We start from the raw sequence: 20663 nt of genomic DNA, 5'->3' as shown, positions 1-20663 counted from the left end.
TTCTTGATTATATTGTATACATAACAGCACAACATTATACCTATCTGATTTTGACAATATATACTTTTTTTGCTGTTCATACATTTTTTGTATCATCTGTTTGCTAATCTTCTCTTCTGATTTGTATATTTTTTACTGGAAAATTGATAAAAAGATTGAAAAATGAAATGAAATGGACTTTATTCCTTGGAGTGTAGGAGACTGAGGGGTGATTTAATAGAGCTATGGAAAATTATGCAAGAATATTGAAGATAAATTTGGATTAGTACAAAAATGAAAGGGTATGGAGGACTATTGTCTGGGTGCCAGTAAATGGGATTAGGCAGATTAATAGTTCAGCATGGACTTTATGAGCTACAGATCCTTTTTTGTACTGTAGTTTTGTGTGACTCCATGACTCTTTGACCACCCCCCCACACACACACACACGTGTCCAAGACTTTTGCACACTGCTGTACATGCATGCAGAGGAGATAATACATTTTAAATAGTAACATGCATCACGGACATGAAAATGGAAGAAAAAACATCTGTAGGTAGTAGTAATCGCAAATATATACTGAAAATAAATTCTGGAAATACTCAGCAGTCAGGGTTCCAAGTAAGGAAGGAGAACCAGAGCTAATATTTCAGGTCAAAGATGCTTTGCCACACTGGGAAGAGATACAAGAAGGTGGGAGAGTGGAGTTGGGGATGGCACAAATAGTATAACCAAGGGTACAACCTATAATATGTGTGGCCAAGGGCATCAGCTGTGAATAATGTAAGAACAGGAGCGATCAGAGAGTGAGAACATACACAAATAAACACAGGCTAAAGGACAAAAGAGGTGCAAAGTGTAGAGGAGGAAGCCATGCTTGGCATGTTATACTGGGCATGTTCTCCACTCCCACTGAGAAAAATAAGACAGTGAAATAACGAGGGGTCATGGTGAACTGCAGAAGCAACACACAGAACACTGGAAGAACTCAGCATCTGTGGAGGGAAATGGACAATCAGCGATTTGGGTCAGGATCCTTCATTTGGAGGGTGTAGAATTCAATGGGGATGCATTGGATGGAGCATATTAGTCAGTGTGGACCCTTTGGGCTGATAGACACGTTTCTTCCACGTGAACTCTCTCTATGTCTCTGCAGCTGCAGGTCAAGGCCTTGCAACAGGACTGAGAGAGTAGATGGAAGATAGACGGTTTGTAGAACTGAGAGGGAGGGGTGACACCAAAGGCTGGTAGGTGACTGGTGGAACCAGACTGGAGGGGTAGATGATGGAGAGCTGGGAGGTGGTGGGGATGGTGGAGGAAGTGTGTTGAGGCAGAAGCTGATGGTGGCAGAACAAGAAAAGAATTTGGGCAATGGAACTGTGGGGGAGGCAGGTAAACTGCAGGTATAGGTAAAAGATTGATCAAAGAAGAAGTTGGCAATACAAGTCAGTCTTTCACCAATATCTTCTGTCTCTGTGCAAGATTTTTCCATTCAGCCAAACCTTCATAAAACAAGAACATTTTATTCACAATGATGTTTGGAAGTATACACTGAGTGGTCAATTTATTAGATACACCTACTAGTTAATGCAAATATCTAATCAGGCAATCATGTGGTATCAACTCAATACATAAACGCTCACAGAAATCATCTCAAGCTTCAGTTGTTGTTCAGACCAAACATCAGAATGGAGAAGAAATGTGATCGAAGTGACCTTGACCATGGAATGATTGTTGGTGCCAGACGGGGTGGTTTGAGTATCTCATGTGGGAGAATCTAGGACCAGAGGACACTGCTACAGAATAATAGGGCATCCTTTGAGAATGGAAATGAGGAGGAACTTCTTTAGCCAAATAGTGCTGTGGAGGCCAAGTCCTAATGTACATTTAAGGTAGAGGTTGATAGATTCTTGATTTGTCAGTGCATGAATGGATACGAGGAGAAGGCAAGAGATTAGGGCTGAGGAGGAAAATAGGCCAGCCATGTTGAAATGGCACAACAGACTTGATGGGCCAAATGGCCTAATTCTGCTCCTATATCTTATAGTCTTATGGAAACTGCTGATATCCTGGGATTTTCATGCACAACAGTCTCTACAGTTCACAGAGAATGGTGCGATAAACAAAAAATGTCCAGTAGGCGTAAGTGATAAAGCCTTGTTAATGAGAGAGCTCAGAGGAGAATGACCAAGCCGGTTCAAGCTGACAGGAAGGTAACAGTAACTCAACTAACAATGAGTTATAACCAGGAGTGAGATATGCTACTTAGTGGAGTGGTGCCATAGCAACAACCTGGCACTCAACGTCAGTAAGACGAAAGAGCTGATTGTGGACCTCAGGTAGGATAGACGAAGGCACACATACCAATCCTCATAGAGGGATCAGAATTGGAGAGAGCGAGCAGTTTCCAGTTCCTCGGTGTCAAGATCTCTGAGGATCTAACCTGGTCCCAACATATTGATGTAGTCATAAAGAAGGCAAGACAGCGGCTATACATTAGGAGTTTGAAGATTTGGCATGTCAACAAATACACTCAAAAACTTCTATAGTTGTACCGTGGAGAGCATTCTGACAGGCTGCATCACTGTCTGGTATGGAGGGGCTACTGCACAGGACTGAAAGAAGCTGCAGAAGGTTGTAAATCTAGTCAACTGCATCTTGGGTACTTGCCTACAAAGTACCCAGGACATCATTAGGGAGCAGTGTCTCAGAAAGGCAGTGTCCGTTATTAAGGATCTCCAGCACCCAGGGCATGCACTTTTCTCACTGTTACCATCAGATACAGAAGCCTGAAGGCACACACTCAGCGATTCAGGAACATCCTCTTCCCCTCTGCCATCTGATTCCTAAATGGACATTGAAGCTTTGGACACTACCTCACTTTTTTACTATACAGTATTTCTGTATCTTGCACATTTTTAAAAAAATCTATTCAATATACGTCATTGATTGACGTATTTATTATTATGTTTTTATTTTATTTTAATTATTATTATATTTTTTCTCTCTTTGCTAGATTATGTATTGCATTGAACTGCTGCTGCTAAGTTAACAAATTTCATGTCACATGCCGGTGATTCTGATTGCAATAGTGGTGTGTGGAAGATGATCTCTGAATGCAGCACACGTAGAACCTTGAAATGGATGAAGTGGAAGAGGCAGCAGATGATGAACATACGTGCATAGGCCACTATGTTAGGCATAGGAAGTACTCTATAATGTAGCTACTGAGTGTATATTTGCAATCTGAACTTGAAATACTTGTGGAAATGGATAACATTACTGAATTAGTGTCAGTGTCAGAAGATAGTGCAACGGTAGCACAGTGGTTACTGTGATACTATTATAGTTCATTACAGCTCAACTCATCCATAACATCCTGTTCCAATTAAGTGGCTTATTGTCCCATATACTGTAGGCGAAGGGAATCGTAGCTATTTTCTTGATTTGTTTTTAATCTTTGTGAGTTGTCCTAAGTAAGTGGCTGCCCCGATTAACAAATAACCCAATTAACTGGAACCCACTGTCTATTTTTTGGATAATATTGTCACAATGTGTTGGGGAATGCAACATATTGTTTTATCAAACTGGAAAATCTTACAAAATGACTCAAATTCAGACTAATCTAGCTGCTCATATAGTGAGAAAACAAGCCCACACTTCATGTAATGAGATATTCGGACCTGTTCAGGGCACCAGAGGGTGCTGAGCTCTGAGAACTTCAGAACATCTGTATACGTTAATTGTTGTTTAATAGGAGTCATAATTTGTTTAGAGTTCCTTATGTTTTTTCCTCGTAACTTAGTCATTGTAATGAGGTCTCCTGGTGCTTTCTAAATAAGCTTAATTTTATTTTGATAGACTCGGGTATTCCATGTTACTTGCATTACTTACGTGGACTCCCAATTAGCACTAATCAGGGGGTCCTAGTTTTGAGAATACTACTTCTCACGATGTTGCTTGGCTGATCCACCAATGTCCTGTTGGAATTATTACGAATAAATTTCTCATCGCTATCTCTCCTCTACACTTGGGTTCTGATATTGGCAGTATACATCATGACACATAGGCAAAGGATTCAGATTGGGGAAAAGAACAAGTTTGACTCCCAGTGATGACTGTCCCTTAAAGCAGTCTTAAATTATTTAGTTTTTAATTACATTAACAATTGATTAGTATGGAGTTTGCCCAAAAATACTTACAATATTGATTAAAACGATAAATAGATCAGACTATTTCTTATTTTTTCTGAAATATTTTTCAGAGACAGGCTCACTGATGTCAACAGGACATAATTATTATTTCATAATGAACTAATGGTTGGTCTTGGTGACGTCCACTCAAGCTTCATCAGAAATAAAACATTTTGCTTCAGAGCTTGCTATGTGAAAATATATAGCTGCCCCTTCATTTTTACTTCAAAAGGCATACTTAATTATCATTTACAACAAATGTTTTTTTGTAAATCATGTGGAATTCTAAAAAAAATGTTTGTGATATGGCTTGAAGCATAACTTTGCAGACTTTACACTTTTCAGTATCAGAATCAGAATCAGGTTTATTATCACCGGCATGTGATGTGAAATTTGTTAACTTAGTAGCTGCAGCTCAATGCAATGCATAATCTAGCAGAGAGAGCAAAAAATAATAAAAATAATAAATAAAATAAAACAATAATAAACAAACAAGTAAATCAATTACATATATTGAATAGATTATTAAAAATGTGCAAAAACAGAAATACTGTATATTAAAAAAAGTGAGGTAGTGTCCAAAGTTTCAAAGTCCATTTAAGAATCGGATGGCAGAGGGGAAGAAGCTGTTCCTGAATCACTGAGTGTGTGCCTTCAGGCTCCTATATCTCCTGCCTGATGGTAACAGTGAGAAAAGGGCATGCCCTGGGAGCTGGAGGTCCTTAATAATGGACGCTGCCTTTCTGAGACACCACTCCTTGAAAATGTTCTGGGTACTTTGTAGGCTAGTACCCAAGATTGTGCTGACTAGATTTACAACCTTCTGTAGCTTCTTTCGGTCCTGCGCAGCAGCCCCTCCGTACCAGACAGTCATGCAGCCTGTCAGAGTTTTTCCAGGATTAGAGACCAAATGAACAGAAGATATACATCGCAGCAGAGTTATGCACTTTGTCCATCGAGTCAGCTCCACCATTCCTCCATGGCTAACTTATTATCCCTCTCAACCCAATTCTACTGCCTTCTCCCTGTAACCTTTGATGCTCTGTCTAATCAAGATTCTATAGCTTTAGGCAGCATGAGATTTTGGCTGTGACAGCTGGATATTGCGAAGCATTGTTTGTTTATTTATTGAGATACAGCGCAGATTAGGTCCTTCCAGCCCTTCAAACCATGCTACGCACCAAATCCCCGATTTAATCCCAGCCTAATCTACAATGACCAATTAACCTACTAACTGTTACGTCTTTGGAGTGTGGTAGGAAGCCAGAGCACCCAAGGGAACCCACATGGTCATGGAGAAAAGATAAAGCTCCTGACAGGCAGCGAGGGGAGTTGTAAGAATATATAAACAAATCCAAAGATCAATCTTTATGTGATTCATAAGGCAGAAAGCAATCTCACTGATACTGTGGTAAACTGCAGAGAATGGGGTCAAAATAGTGAATACATTTCTTACGTTTTATGCTAATAGAGAATGATCTTTTCCTTGATGACAGCCAAAGACTTGACACCTGCTGGGTCAAAAAGATGACAATCTAGAAAATGCTTATGCTACTGTTTTTTTTAATGTCAAAATGATGCTGTGAGTTACCCTAATGCTGTTCAGGAAAGTAGCATTAAAAGTGTAAAGTACAGCTGTGAGATTTATTGAACAATTCCTGTGTGACGCTGTGCCAAAAATGGCATGGCATTAATTGCAATGCTAGATTTGTTGCCAATACGCACTGCTCTCAACATGTAGCACTGCTGGGGAAGTCTGTGCAGGCAGCTTGTAAAAGGGAGATGCCACAATGTTAGGAACAGCCTATGAGCTACAGCAAAGCTCTGCACTGAATGTGGATGAAGGAGAGTGGTCTTAGGGATCAGAAAGACTTGACAATTGCTTAGAAACTGACAAGGAGCATGCTCTGTGTTCAAAGGGGCAGTGGAGTCTCTCCAAGTTTCCAACCAGGCGCTTCTGACAAGGAATTGCCAGTGAAGTTCCTAAAGTGGGGTGCTGCATATGAAAGCTTACACCCTGGGAAAGCCTGAAATCCCCATGCTTGTGGGCTGAAGAGGATGCAGAGGAATTCTGAAAGTTGGGGGAGAGAGGGTTAGAGTGACAGAGGGATAGAGGGATAGAGAGAAAGAGGGACAGAGAGACACAGGGAGAGAGAGATGGAGAGTCAGAGAAACAGAGGAATAGTGAGGCAGAGGGTTCAATGGATAGAGGGCGCCAATGCATGACAATGATGGTAGATCAAAGGATGCAGAGGGAAAGCTGCAGGTAGAAGCAGTGAAAGGGTTGTGCACACAAGAGCTTCTGGCTCTTGAAACAGAATAGCAACAGGCAGGAGCACTGAGGGAGTAAATGTGCAGTACTGAAGACCACTTCTGAAAGAGCCAAACAGTATAAACAACAGGAGATTAGTGACAGAGGGACACATTGAACACCCAAAGAGGGGCTGCCATCAAAAAGAGAGGAGGAGACTTTGACTTCTTCGAAGTCAGCTTGCCTTGAAAGGAATTGACAGCATAATCATAAAATGGAGACTCAAGAGATGATGGATGTTGGAATATGCAGCAAAGAGACAACGGTTGGGAGAACTCAGTGGGCTGGTGGTCAGTGTTACCAACCTTAGTTTTTGAGATTTCAGTTTTAATCTTATTTGTTTCTGCTTCTCTTACCTCAAGACAGCTTCTTAAATGAATCCTCAGAACGGGATTTGGGAATCCTCGTGGCTAAATTCCCTAAAGGCTAATTTGCAGTGTGAAATGTAATGGTAGCATCCAATTCGCGAGGACTAGAATACAAAAGCAAGACTGTAATGCTGAGCCTGTATAAAGCACTGGTGTCTTCACTTGGAGTATTGTGTGCAGTTTTGGGCCCCTTATCTTAGAAAGGATTTGCTGACATTGGAGATGGTTCAGGGGAGGTTCACGAGAATGATTCCAGGAACGAGAGGGTTATCACATGACCAGAGATTGCAGGCTTTGGGCCTATACTCGCTGGAATTTAGAAGAAATTGGGGAGGTCTCATTGAAATTTAATGTTGAAAAGCCTAGAGGGAGTGGATATGAAGAGAATGTTTTGTTTGGTGGGAGAGTCCAGGACCAGAGAGCACAGCCTTAACATAGAGGGATGCTCGTTTAAAATAGAGATGAGGAGGAATTTTTTTTTTAGCTGGAGGTTGGTGAATCCGTGGCAGCTATGGAGGCCAGGTCACTGGGTGCTTTAAAAGTGAAGGTTGATAGGTTTTTAATTAATCAGAGCACCAAAGGTTTATAAAGAGAAGACAAGGTTGAGAGGGAAATGGATCAGTCATGATGAAATGATAGAGCAGACTCGATGGGCCAACTGGCTTAATTCTGCTTCTATCTCTGATGGCCAGCTCACTGATCAGGCATTGTTATCAATTCAACTCTCTTTAAACATGTCAAGCTAGAGCTTTTCTCTTTGGAGAGGAGGATCAGAGAGGTCTTCATAGGTATTTAAAAGATGATTTGAAGCATAGACTTACAGCCGATGACTTCTTCCCAAGGCAGAACTGATAAATGCGAGGGTGCATCATTTTAAGGTAATAAGAGGGAAGTATATGGGGGGGGGGCGGGGAAGGAACGTCAGAGGTAAGTTTTTTTTTTAAACAGAGTAGAGGGTGTGTGAAACTCCCTGCCACAGATGGTGATAAAGGCAGATACATTAGAGGCATACAAATAACTCCTAGGTAAGCGCATGGATGACTGAAAAATAAAGGGCTGTGTGGGAGAAAATGGTTAGATTTATTTATCTATTCGGATCCAGTGTGCAATAAACCTTTCCAGCCCTTTGAACTGTACTGCCCAGCAACGTTCTGACTTAACCCTAGGCTAATCGCGGGACAATTTACAATGACCAATTAACCTACCAAACAATACGTCTTTGGACTGTGGGAGGAAACCAGAGCACCCAGAGGAAACCCACGCAGTCATGGGGAGAACATAGTATCTCCTTACAGGTAGTGGTGGGAATTGAACTCGGGTCGCTGGTACTGTAAAGCATTGTATTGACCACTACGCTACCGTGCTGCCCCAATTGATTGGTGCAACATCACAGCCCAAAGTGCCTGTACTGTACTGTAGTGTTCTATGTCCTTCTATATAACAGTCTATTGCAATTCCTTTTTAAAGCTGCCTTTGTATGTCTTGCTTGGCTTCAATGCTGAGCATTGTTGAAAAGGTTTGCCACTGGAAAACCAGTCAATACACACCACTGAAAGCGGTGTAACGTAGACTGCTGCGTCTTCCTTTACTCACTCTGCTGTGCTGCATTCCAGCTTCTGACCTTAACACTGGAGGACATTTTCTAACCTGTTCTTCTCAAACATTTTCCTTTCATCTCTGCTACTTTGGCAGGACGTTGACTTATTTCACAACCACTGTGGCTTCCTGATTGCATTTTCACTATCAGAATGTTGAATGCATATTATCCAGCTTTTGTACTTGTTCCCCGTCATTTTGTCTGCTATGTGAGATGCTATTTGTGTTTGTGTAACATCCTTCTGCAACTCATTTAATGGTTGTTGATTTAATCATAGAACGGTTTTGCACTATACAGGCTCTTTGGCTCATGATGTTGTTTCAACCTACAGTACTGTGCAAAGGTCTTATGCACATATATAGTATACAGTTAGGGTACCTAAGATGTTTGCATAGTACTGTAGTTGTCAATATGGAGAAAGGAGCAAGTTTGTAATTCTGGAGGGAGCTAAGGATGTTGGGAATAGTGCCACAGGAGGGATGTGGGGCAAGAGGCAGAGAAGGAGTGTCAGGGACAGGGGGTGATCCAGGTGCAGACACACCCAGCCCTGAGACACCAGCCAAGGTCATTTGATTCCAAACAATCGGTTTATTGATCATTACACAATATCTCTCTAGTGCTTCCCACTCCTTCCTCTCTCCCTGCCCCTTTTCCCAACCAGGATTCCCTTCTCTCTGTCCCCTTCCCACTCCATGTCTACAATCAAGACCTATAGCAGAATCAGGTTTATTATCACTTGCATACAGTATGTCATGAAAGTTTTTATTTGTCGCAGCAGTACAGTGCAATACATAAACTTATTACAGTACTGTGCAAATGTCTGAGGCACCATATGTACTATGTACTGTACATGTGCCTAGGACTTTTGCACAGTACTGTATATGAATTCCCTTTCCCCCTATTGGGGTGTATTCTGGAGATATGCAATATAACAAATATTAATTTCAACAGCAACCGGTCTTCAGATCTGAACATGGATTGTGGGTTGAATTTAAAATGCAGCCAGGAACAATGGTCTTCCTGGAACTGTATTTTAGAGATGTCCTGAGATGTCTGCATATGCATGAATGCAATCAAGACCTCATTGCATGAATACAACTCAGAGACCACAGTAATTAACATACATTTTGGTTGTGTTAGGGGAGGATTGAGCTATTTGAAAAACCATATGTAACACAAAAGAAGCATTATGAGGGCATTGTAACTATAGAAATTATCCTATTACCTTTGTTCTATAACATAAAAATGTGCAGAAATGTTGGGTCAGGGAGCCTCTCTCTTTCTCAAATGACTCCAAAGGCTGTCAGCATGTGTGTGGCCTGAATAATGAGTTTTACATCTGCGTCTCTGGTGGCTTCGTTCACAGTCACGACATCTCCCACACATCCATAATCCTCCATTTTTCTTGAATCCAATTGTATATTTAAGAGTCTCTTAAATGTTCTTAATGTATTAGCAGTGAATTTCTGCTGATCTAACAGTCTCCTGGACTCTGAGAGTCTAAACAGTCAGAGGGCACAGCCTCAGAATCCAGGTCCCGTTAGAACAGAAATAAAGAGGAATCTCCTTAGTGAATGGTTGCAGAACTGTGGAGTTCATTCCCACAGATGGCTAAGCAGGCCAAGTCATTGGGTATATTGAAAGCAGAGATTGATAAATTCTCGATTAGGAAGGACATCAAAGATTACAGGAAGAAGATCTGGGTGTCAGAGGTGGGATTTCCAGGAGACTTGAAGGCTCACCGATGGCCACAAATAGCACCAGCTGCATCGAGATGCAGCTCCTACAAGACTGTGTTAGGGAACTGGAGCTACAGCTCGATGACATTCAGCTTGTTAGGGAAGTGAAGCAGTGATAGACAGGAGCTACAGGGAGGTAGTCACCCCAAGGCTACTGGAGACAGATAAATAGGTGACTGTCAGGAGAGGGAAGGGAGAGCATCAGATAGTGGCAAGCACCCCTGTGGTCATTCCCCTCAACAATAAGTACTCCATTTTGAGTACTGCTGGGGGGGGGGTCAGGAACAACCTGCCTGGGGGAAGCAACAGTGGTCATGCCTCTGGTACTGAGTCTCGCCCTGTGGCTCAGAAGGGTAGGGAACTGAATAGGGTGGCAGCAGTGATAGGGGACTCTATAGTTAGGGGGACAGATAGGTGGTTCTGTGGACACAAAAAGGTAACATGGATGGTAGTTCGCATCCCTGGTGCCAGGGTCTGTGGTGTTTCTGTACACGTCCGCAATATCCTGAAAAGGGGGGGGTGTGCAGCCAGGAGTCATGGTACATATTGGTACCAACAACATGGGCGGGAAAAGGAAGGAGGTCCTGAGAAAAAGAATCTAGGGAGTTAGGAAGGAAGCTGAGAAGCTTCTACCCAAAGGGTAGAAATCTGGGGATTACTGCCTGTGCCACGCAACAGTGAGGATAGGAATAGAATGAGGTACCAGGTAACTGTGTGGCAAAAGAGTTAGAGCAGGGGGGAGGGATTCAGATTTCTGGATAATTGGGACCTCTTCTGTGCAGGTGAGACCTGTACAAAATGGACAGTTGGCCTTAAATCCGAGGGGGACCAATTTCTTGTGGGCAGGTTTTACGAGAGTTCTTGGGAGTGGTCTAAATTAATGTGGCAAGGGGATGGGAACCAGTATGATAGAGCTGAGTATGAGCCAGCAGATGATAGGTGTTACATGAATGTAAGGAGGTCAAGCCAATGACTGGGTACAAATGCAGACAGAGCAAAAAGTTAAATTGTAGCATAGGCAAAATTCATAAGGGCAAAGAACGCGGGACTGAAAATGTTGTATTTAAAGGCATGGAGCATTCAGAATAAGGTAGACGAACTCATGGCACAATTAGTAATTGGTTGGCAATCACTGTTATGGGCCTCACTGAGTCGTAGCTAAAAGCAGTTCACAGTTGGAAGTTGAATATCAAAGGATATACCTTATGTTGAAAGGACGGACAGGAAGGCATAGGTGGTGGTGTGGCTCTGTTGGTAAGGGGTGTTATTATATCTTTAGAAAGAGGTGACATAGGGTCAGAGAATGTTGAATCTTTGTGAGTGGAGTTAAGAAACTACAAAGGGAAAAAACTTTTTGGGAATCATATATAGGCTCCAAATAGTAGCCAAGATGTGGGGTTGAGTTTGCAAAGGGAGCTGGAAAAGGCATGTAATAAGACTAATGACACAATTGTAATGGAGGATTTCCATATGCAAAAGGTGGGAAAATCAGTTTGGTATCAGATTGCAAGAGAGGGAATTTTTTGAATGCCTGTAAGATGACTTTTTAGAGCAACTTGTGCTTGAGTCTATTCAGGGGAGAGCTATCTTAGATTGGATGCTGTGTAATAACATAGATCTTATGATGTAAAGGAGCACTTAGGAGTCAGTGATCATAATATGATTGAAGTCACTGTAATTTGAGAGAGAGAGAAGCATAAGTCACATGTATCAGTATTGCAATGGAATAAAGTGAATTATGGAGACGTGAGAGAGGAGCTTGCCCAGTTGGATTGGGGGAGGATACTGGTGAGGATGATGGCAGAGCACAGATGGCTGAAGTTTCTGATAATAGTTCACAAGGAATGTGATTGATATGTCCCACAGAAGAGGAAGTTCTCAAAAGGCAGAAGTAGGCTACCATGGCTGACAAGGGAAATTAAGGACTACATAAAAGACAAGGAAAGGGCATATTAGGTAGTAAAAGCGTGGATGATTGGGAAGCTTTTAAAATCTAACTAAAAAAGGGAAAGGAAAGAAGGGAAAGGATGAAAAATGAGGGTAGACTAGCCAATAATATAAAGCAGGATACCGGAAGTTCTTTTCAGTTATATAAAGAGTAAATGGGAGATGAGAGTTGATATTGGACCACTGAAAAATGATGCTGTTGAGGTAATAATGGATGACAAAGAAATGACAGGTGAACCTACTTTTCATCAGTCTTCACTATAGAAGACAACAGCAGTGTGCCAGAGGTCCATTGCTAGTAAAGGAAAAAGTGCTCAGCAAACTCAAAGCTCTTAACGTGGATAAGTCACTTGGACCACATAAACAACATCCCAGAGTCCTGAGAGAGGTTGCTGAAGAGATAACGGATGCATTAGTCATGATCTTTCAAGAAACACGTAATGCTTGCATGGTCCCAGAGGGCTGGAAGATTGCAAATGTCACACCACACATTAAGAAGAAAAAAAATTATAGGCTAGTTAGTCTAACCTCAATGGTTAGGAACATGCTGGAGTCTATTATTAAGGATGAGGTTTCAGAGTATTTGGAGATTAATGATAAAATAAATCAAAGTCAGCATGGATTCTGTAAAGGGTAGTCTTCCCTGACAAATCTGTTGGAGCTCTTTGAGGAAGTAACAAGCAGGGTGGATAAAGGAGAGGCAGTGGATGTCATTTACTGGATTTTCAGAAGGCATTTGATAAACAGCTACACATCTTAACAAGATAAAATCCTATAGCGATACAAAAACGATACTGGCATGGAGAGAGGAATGGCTGACAGGCAAGAAGCAGTGAGGGAAAATAAAAGGGGTCTTTTCTTGTTCAGTCCCTGTGACTAGTGGTGATCCTCAGGGACCACCACTTTTCACATTGTTTGTCAATTATTTGGATAATGGAATTGATGGCTTTCTGACAAAATGATGTGGAGGGGTAGGTAGTACTGAGGAAGCAATGCAATTGTAGCAGGACTTAGACAAATTGGAAGAAAGGGCAAAAAAATGGCAGATAGAATACAATGTTGGGAAATGTATGATAATATATTTTGGTAAAAGGAACGATAGTGTGGACTATTATCTAAATGGGGAGAAGGTACAAATGACAGAGGTGCAGAGGAACTTAGGAATCCTCATGCAAGACTCCCAGAGGGTTAATTTACAAGTTGAATCTGTGATAAAGGCAGCAAATGCAATGTTGGCATTTATTTCAAGGGGAATAGAATATAAAAACAAGGAGATAATGCTGAGCTGTTTTAGGACACCAGTCAGGCTACACATTGAGTACTGTCAACAGTTTTGGGCCCCCATATCTCAGAAAAGATGTATTGTCATTGGTGAGAGTCCAGAAAGGTTTTACAAGGATGATTCCAGGAATGAAGGGGTTAACATGTGAGGAGCATTTGGCAGCTTTGGGCCTGTACTCACTGGAATTTAGAAGAAGAATGTATGGGGATCTCACTGAAACCTACCAAATGTTGAAAGGACTAGATAGAGTGGAAGTGGAGAGAATGTTTCCTGTGGTGGGCATATCCAGAACTGGACGGTACAGCCTCAAAATTAAGGGGCAACCTTTTAGAATGGAGGTAAGCAGGGTTTCTTTTTAGCCAGAGAGTAGTAATTCTGTGGAATGCTTTGCCACAGAATGCGGTAGAGGCCAAGTCCATGGGTATATTTAAGGCAGAAGTTGATTGTTTCCTGATCGGTAAGGCCATCAAAAGGTATGGTGAGAAGGTAGATATCTGGGGTTGAGTGGGATCTGGGATCAGCCATGATGGAATTGCAGAGCAGACTCGATGGGCTAAATGGCCTAATGCTGCTCCTATGTCTTATCCTCTTAAATTCTAAGAGAGGAGAACAGGGTTAAGAGGGATAATAAATCAGTCATGCTCAAATTGTGCAGCAGACTTGGTGGGCTGAATGGCGTAATTTTGCTCCATTTATTGTGTTCAATTGGTCTCATCAGAAGAGTAGTGCAAGCAATCATCAACAGTACTCTCAATGGTACTTTTGACAATAATCTGCTCATCAACCAGCATCCCACTACAGATTCTTCTTGCTGCCTCTGTAAAGCAGCCAGTGTAATCAAAGATCCCATCCAACCAGGACATTTTCTCTTCTCCCATCAGGCAATAGATGCAAAAGCTTGAAAGCACATACCAACAGGCTCAAGGACAGCTTCTACCCACCATTATAAGACTCAAATTGACCTCGTATGATCAGATTCTAAATGGGTGCTCCTCTATTCTGAGGCTGCGCCCTCTTGTCCTAGACTCACCCACGACAGGAAACATCCTCCCCACTTCCACTCTATCTAGCTCATTCAATATTCGATAGGTTTCAATGGGATCTCCCCTCATTCTTCTAAACTCTAATAAGTACAGTCCCAGAGACATCAAACGCTCCTTACAACTTACCCCTTTCATTCCCATCAATCTCGTGGACCTCTCTGGACCCGCTCCAATGCCAGCACATCTTTTCTTTAATGTAACAGGCCCAAAACCTGCTCACAATACTCCAAGAGTCTGAGCATTGCTCAGCATGACATCCTTGCTCTTATATTTTAATCAACTCGAAATGAATGCTAGAATCCTACACAAGGACTCCTGTGACCTTTGCACCTCTGCTTTTGCAATGTTCTCCTCACTTAGAAAATAGTCTATGCTTTATTTCTTCATCAAAAGGTAATTGGCCATACACTTTCCCACACTAGATTCCATCTGCTGCTTCTTTGCCCATTACTACATGGGCACTAACCTCCCCACCATCAATAAGGAACGCTTCATGAAGATGGCATGATCATTGAGGATCCTCACTCACCAGGACATGCCCTCTTCTTATTACTACCATCAGGGAGGTGGTTCAGGAGCCTTAGGGCACACACAGTCAACACTTTAGGGATAGCTTCTTCCTCTCCACTATCAGATTTCTGAACAGTCCATGAACCCATGAAAACTATCTCATTATTTTGCTCTTTTTGCATGGTTTATTAATTTTTTTACACCTCTTCCTGTAATTTAGAGTTTTTAATGTATTACACAGTACTGCTGCTGCAAAACAGCAAATTTTATGAAATACATCAATGATAATAAGTCTGATTCCAAGTCTGACAATTTATATCTTTCACCAGGGAAACTCAGAGTGGATTTTAATGAAAAACATATGCACCACGTAGGTTTTAAAAGTCCATCAACCTTCTGCAGCAGAGAATTCATGCAGAGTTCTAAACCAAAAACTTTGCCAAGCTATTTTTTCAGTCAAATACTGTAATTGGTTTCTTGGGGAATATTAAACATTTCTTCTCATTGTGTCCTGCAGACTATATTAATATATTCTGTAAAGAAAATAAGTATGCTTTGAAATTCTTTGCCATAACACATCATTAATTATGAGTTTTCATAGGAGCAAGATGACTTCTCGGATTGAGATGACACAATTTTCTTTAAAGAAAATAGGGATGTCGAGGTGAGGATCAAAGTCTAAGCAAAAAGTGTTCCCTAAATTTGTAAAGGAATGAGATATGACATCCAAAGGAGTAGACATTGCAGCCAACCCTCAAGATGCTGAAGAAAGTTAAAATAGAGGAAGAAAGCCATTCCACAAATCAAAAAATAAGATGATTAGCTTTACGTGTCACTTGATCATCTAAGCATACAGTGAACTACATCATTTTCATCAAATCAACTCAGCGAGGATTGTGCTGGAAGCCTGCAAGTGTCACCACACCTCCAGTGCCAGCATAGCATGCCCACAACTTATCAACCATACCTGCAGGTCTTTGGAACGTGGGAGAAAACTGGAGCAGGGAGGAAATGCACACACGGTCAGTGGGTGTGCCTGGAGAGCACAGACAGGAGCAGGATTTGTACCCTGACCTTACAGCTGCCACTGTAAAGGAACTGTACTAGCCGCTACATTGCTGTGCCGATATATTTCCATCCAAGTGTCAGCCAACGAGCAGGGAAGGCTAGCAGTCTTGGCAGAGGTCCACAGTAGTGAGGATGGGAGAACCAAATTATTACTGATTGGCATGTAGAGAGTTTAGTTGGTGGCATTAGAGGAACTGAGAAGACTGACCTCAGAGAGAAAACAAGATTAGTGCACCAAATGAAAATTGAAAAACTGGGTTAAAAGAGTGCAGAAGTTAGCACATGAAGAGTTGGCTAGATTGTAAAGAACTTCTAGCAAGTTTCCAATTAGTTTGGTGTCTTACTTTTCCTTCACTTCAGGCAGGTGTAGCAATTAGCATAGCAGCACCAGCAATGAGGGTTCAATTCCTGTCGCTGTCTGTAATAAGTTGGTACATTCACTTGGGCTTCCTCCGAGTGCTCCAGTTTCCTATCACATTCTGAGGATGGACGGATTATGGTTAGCCAGTCCTGGGCACAGGAAGCATAGTGGCACATTCCAAATATGTCGGTCATTAACACAAATGATGCATTTCAGTGTATGTTTTGATGTTTCACTGCACGTGTGACAAATAAAGTTCATCTTTGTCTTTGCTCCCCTATAAACACAGAATTTTCATCTTTTTTCACAAATGGATCCAATTCCTTATTGAGAGTATAGATACTACAAGAAGAAATTAAATTGAAGTTATCCCATTAGATCCCATTAGATATGAAATAAACTGTATACTCACAACTAACTATGTACCACTGTAAATGAAAAATGGTTTTGCATTGTGTTACCATTTTTACAGGACCGACAGCACTGTGCAAAATTCTTAGGCACCCTAGATTTTTTTTAGTTTCAGATGGTATACCCTCCACAGAGACTTGATCTCAACATCATTGAGACTGTCTGGATTACCTGGAGAGACAGAGGCAAGTGAAACAGACAAACTCTGCAGAAGAACTACGGCAAGATCACCATGATTCTTGGAACAACCTACTAGCCGATTTTCTTACAAAACTGCATGACAGTGTAACAAAATTGAATCAGTTTTAAAGGTTGTTTAAAACTTTGGTGGTCACACCAAATATTGATTAGATTTTTTTTTACTGTTTACTTCTCTTTGTAGTATATTCTTTGATATTTAAAATCATTTTATTTGATTATTTCTGAAAGCATCTTCGTGTTACAGATTTTTTTATATGTGGCTAAGACATTTACACAGTACTGTGTGTGTAAAAAGGATCATCTGTGAATCTCAGTGAGATGTTCTCTAATGACCAGTGAAGAAGAAGATAGGAGTAGACAGCAATGTGTGTGTTGATTTAGGGTCTTGATCATTCAGGCAGCTCTGACACAGGGTCAATCACTATGACAGATTGTACCCAGCAAATGAATGAGAAACAAAATACAGTGAACATGAAACCAATTGAAAGGAATGTTCTGGTAATCTAACTTCAATCTGTGATAACTCACAGATCATTTTAATTCTGATTCTCATTCTCATTTCAACATGTCGATCCATGGCCTCCTCTTATGCCAAGATGAGGCCAGCCTCAGGGTGAAGCAACAACAGCTCACATTCCATATGGTTACCCTCCATCCTGATGGTATGAATATCAACTTCTCCTTCCAGTAAACAAAACTTCCCCCCTCCTTACCTCTGTTCCCCACTCTAACCTTTTATGTCTTTGCACCTGCCTATTTGCTTCCCCCCGATCCCCTCCTCCTTCCCTTTCTCCTACTGCCATTTCTCTTCTCCTCTCAGATTCTTTCTTCTTCAGCCACCCACCTGGCATCACTTATCACCTTCCAGCCAGCCTCCTTCCCCTCCCTCCATCATTTAATTCAAGCATCTTCCCCTTCCCTCTCAGTCCTGAAGAATGGTCTCTGCTCAAAACGCCGACTGTTTACTCATTTCCATAGCTGCTGTCTGTCCTGCTGAGTTTCTTCAGCATTTTTGTGTGTGTTGATTTGAATATTAAGGATGACTAGGAGTTAAAATTTTACCACATTGATTGTCACTTCACAGTGCTGAGAAAAAGTTTACATAAAGGAAACACACCCAACTATACCTTACATATGCCATTGATGCAGATATCCCTGCTGTTTACGGCTTCAGTGCATGATGTCCCATCAATCACTGTGTCAAGCATTTTCTCAGAGAACTGTTGATCAACGGGCCGACAATGCAGTTCACAGGAATTAGCTTAAAGAATGAGAAGATGTTGTTTATAAGTCAGCTTGAAGAGTGGTTAGAGCTGAATGAGCAAAAACTGATGAAGTGATAAATAATTTATTGAGATTGTTTGTTTCCCTCTCTTGTCATTCCTCTTACAATATTTGTTTCTCTGTAATCTTGTTGCCTGATCGACAAAGCATATCATTCTCTGGGAAACTGAACAGATAATGGAAAAATAAACACAAAGAGATTCTGCAGATGCCAGAAATCCAGAGTAGCACACACAAAATGCTGGAGAAATTTGGCAGGACAGGCCAAAACCATCAGCTCTTAACTCCTTTTCAGGTAAACATGAAACACTTCAGTATCAGTTTGTATAAAGCCAATTAAAGTTAATAGGGACAATTATTTAACAAACATAGCATCTGCAGAATTTATTGTGTTGATCAATTTCTTAATGAGTTCACTATAGCCACTGTCCAAATAAAGTATATCTCTTACTGTGGTGTTACTACCATCAGGGAGGGGGTACAGGAGCCTAAATAATTTAATAATTCAGTAACAGCTTCTTCCCCTCCACTATCAGATTTCTAAATGGACCATGAATCCATGTACACTATCTCATTATTCCTTTTTATTTCACTAGTTATTTTGTAATTTATTGTTATGTATATTACTATGCACACATACAAATATATATCTAGAGTGCCTAAGGCTTTTGCATTGTACTAAAGTAATTTTATGCATTGCACTGTGCTACATCTGCAAAAAAATCCATGACATAGGTGAGTGATGATAAACTTGATTCTGATATGGGTCTATTAGAAACATAGAAAACCTACAGCACAATACAGGCCCTTCAGCCCTCAAAGCTGTGCTGAGCATGTCTTTACCTTAGAAATTACCTAGGGTAATTACCCATAGCTCTCTATTATTCTGAGCTCCATGTATCTGCCCAGGAGTCTCTTAAAAACCATATCATATCTGCCTCCACCACCATCACCGGCAGCTCATCCCACGCACTCACCACTCTCTGCGTAAAAAACTTAACCCCTGCCCCTCTCGTGCTAGCCATTTCAGCCCTGGGAAAGAGCCTCTGACTATCCACTCGATCAATGCCTCTCATCATCTTATACATCTCCATCAGGTCACCTCTCATCCTCTGTCGCTCCAAGGAGAAAAGGCCGAGTTCACTCAACCTATTCTCATAAAGCATGCTCCCCAATTCAGGCACCTCTGCATCTCAAAAATCTCCTCTGCACCTTTTCTATGGTTTCCATATCCTTCCTGTAGTGAGGTGACCAGAACTGAGCACAGTACTCCAAAGTGGGGTCTGACCAGGGTTCTATATAGCTGCAACGTTACCTCTCAGTTCTTCAACTCAATCCCATGATTGATGAAGGCCAATGCACCGTATGCTTTCTTAACCACAGAGTCAACCTGTGCAGCAGCTCTGAGTGTCCTATGGACTCGGACCCCAAGATCCCTCTGATCCTCCACACTGCCAAGAGTCCTACCATTAATACTATATTCTGCCATCATATTTGACCTACCAAATGAACAACCTCACACATATCTGGGTTGAACTCTGTCTGTCACTTCTCAGCCCAGTTTTGCATCCTATCAATGTCCCACTGTAACCTCTGACAGCCCTCCACACTATCCACAACACCCCCAACCTTTGTGTCATCAGCAAATTTACTAACCCTTCCCTCCACCTCCTCATCCAGGTCATTTATAAAATCACAAAGAGTAAGGGTCCCAGAACAGATCCCTCAGGCACACCACTGGTCACCAGTCTCTATCATGGACTGGGAGTGGGAAGCAGGCAGGGAGAGGGGAATCATAGTTGAGGAAAGGAGAAAGGAGCGGGAAGTATCAGAGAGATGTTCTGAGATGATCAATAAAGCAGTTGTTTAGAATAAAATGGCCTTGCCTGGTGTTTCAGTGCTACGTGTGTCTGCACCTGCACCATCCCCCTACTCCGGCACCCCTTCTCTGCCACCCTCTCCATACTGAACATCCCGTGCTCCCGACTGCACAATAACATATGTCATTGCACTGTACTGCTGCTACAAAATGACAAATTTCACACCAGATAAGAAACCTGATTCTGATTACATAGAACTACACAGCACAGGAACAGGTACTTGGGCCCACAATTTGTGCCAAACCAAATTAATAAATTAGTAATCAAATGTCTAACTAAACTCACCTCTTTTGCCTATACAATGGCCATTCTGACATCGTTCATTATGTCTAGAATTATGATGTGCTGTGTCATATGACGTGGGTAGTCATGGTCTTTGACCAGGATTTTTCCTGGCAAATTTTTCTACAGGAGTGGTTTGCCACTACCTTCTTCTGGGCAGTGTCTTTACAAGACAGGTGACCCAAGCCATTATCTAAACTCTTCAG

The 20663-nt window shown here is 41.6% G+C and overlaps 1 protein-coding gene across 1 annotated transcript in view; it reads right to left on the bottom strand.

Annotated features, from left to right (window-relative positions):
* LOC132404996 (A disintegrin and metalloproteinase with thrombospondin motifs 12-like) overlaps positions 1 to 20663 on the bottom strand; it is a 626192-nt gene that overhangs the window by 275725 nt on the left and 329804 nt on the right. The window contains exon 13 of the mRNA XM_059989657.1: positions 18139 to 18272. Within this exon, the coding sequence (XP_059845640.1) occupies positions 18139 to 18272 (134 nt within the window). The remainder of the gene's footprint in view (positions 1 to 18138; positions 18273 to 20663) is intronic.

The sequence above is a fragment of the Hypanus sabinus genome, chromosome 14 (genome assembly GCF_030144855.1).
Source record: "Hypanus sabinus isolate sHypSab1 chromosome 14, sHypSab1.hap1, whole genome shotgun sequence".
Taxonomy (NCBI): domain Eukaryota; kingdom Metazoa; phylum Chordata; class Chondrichthyes; order Myliobatiformes; family Dasyatidae; genus Hypanus; species Hypanus sabinus.
Note: the sequence above shows the minus strand (reverse complement) of the source record. Positions and strands in the feature narration are given on the sequence as shown.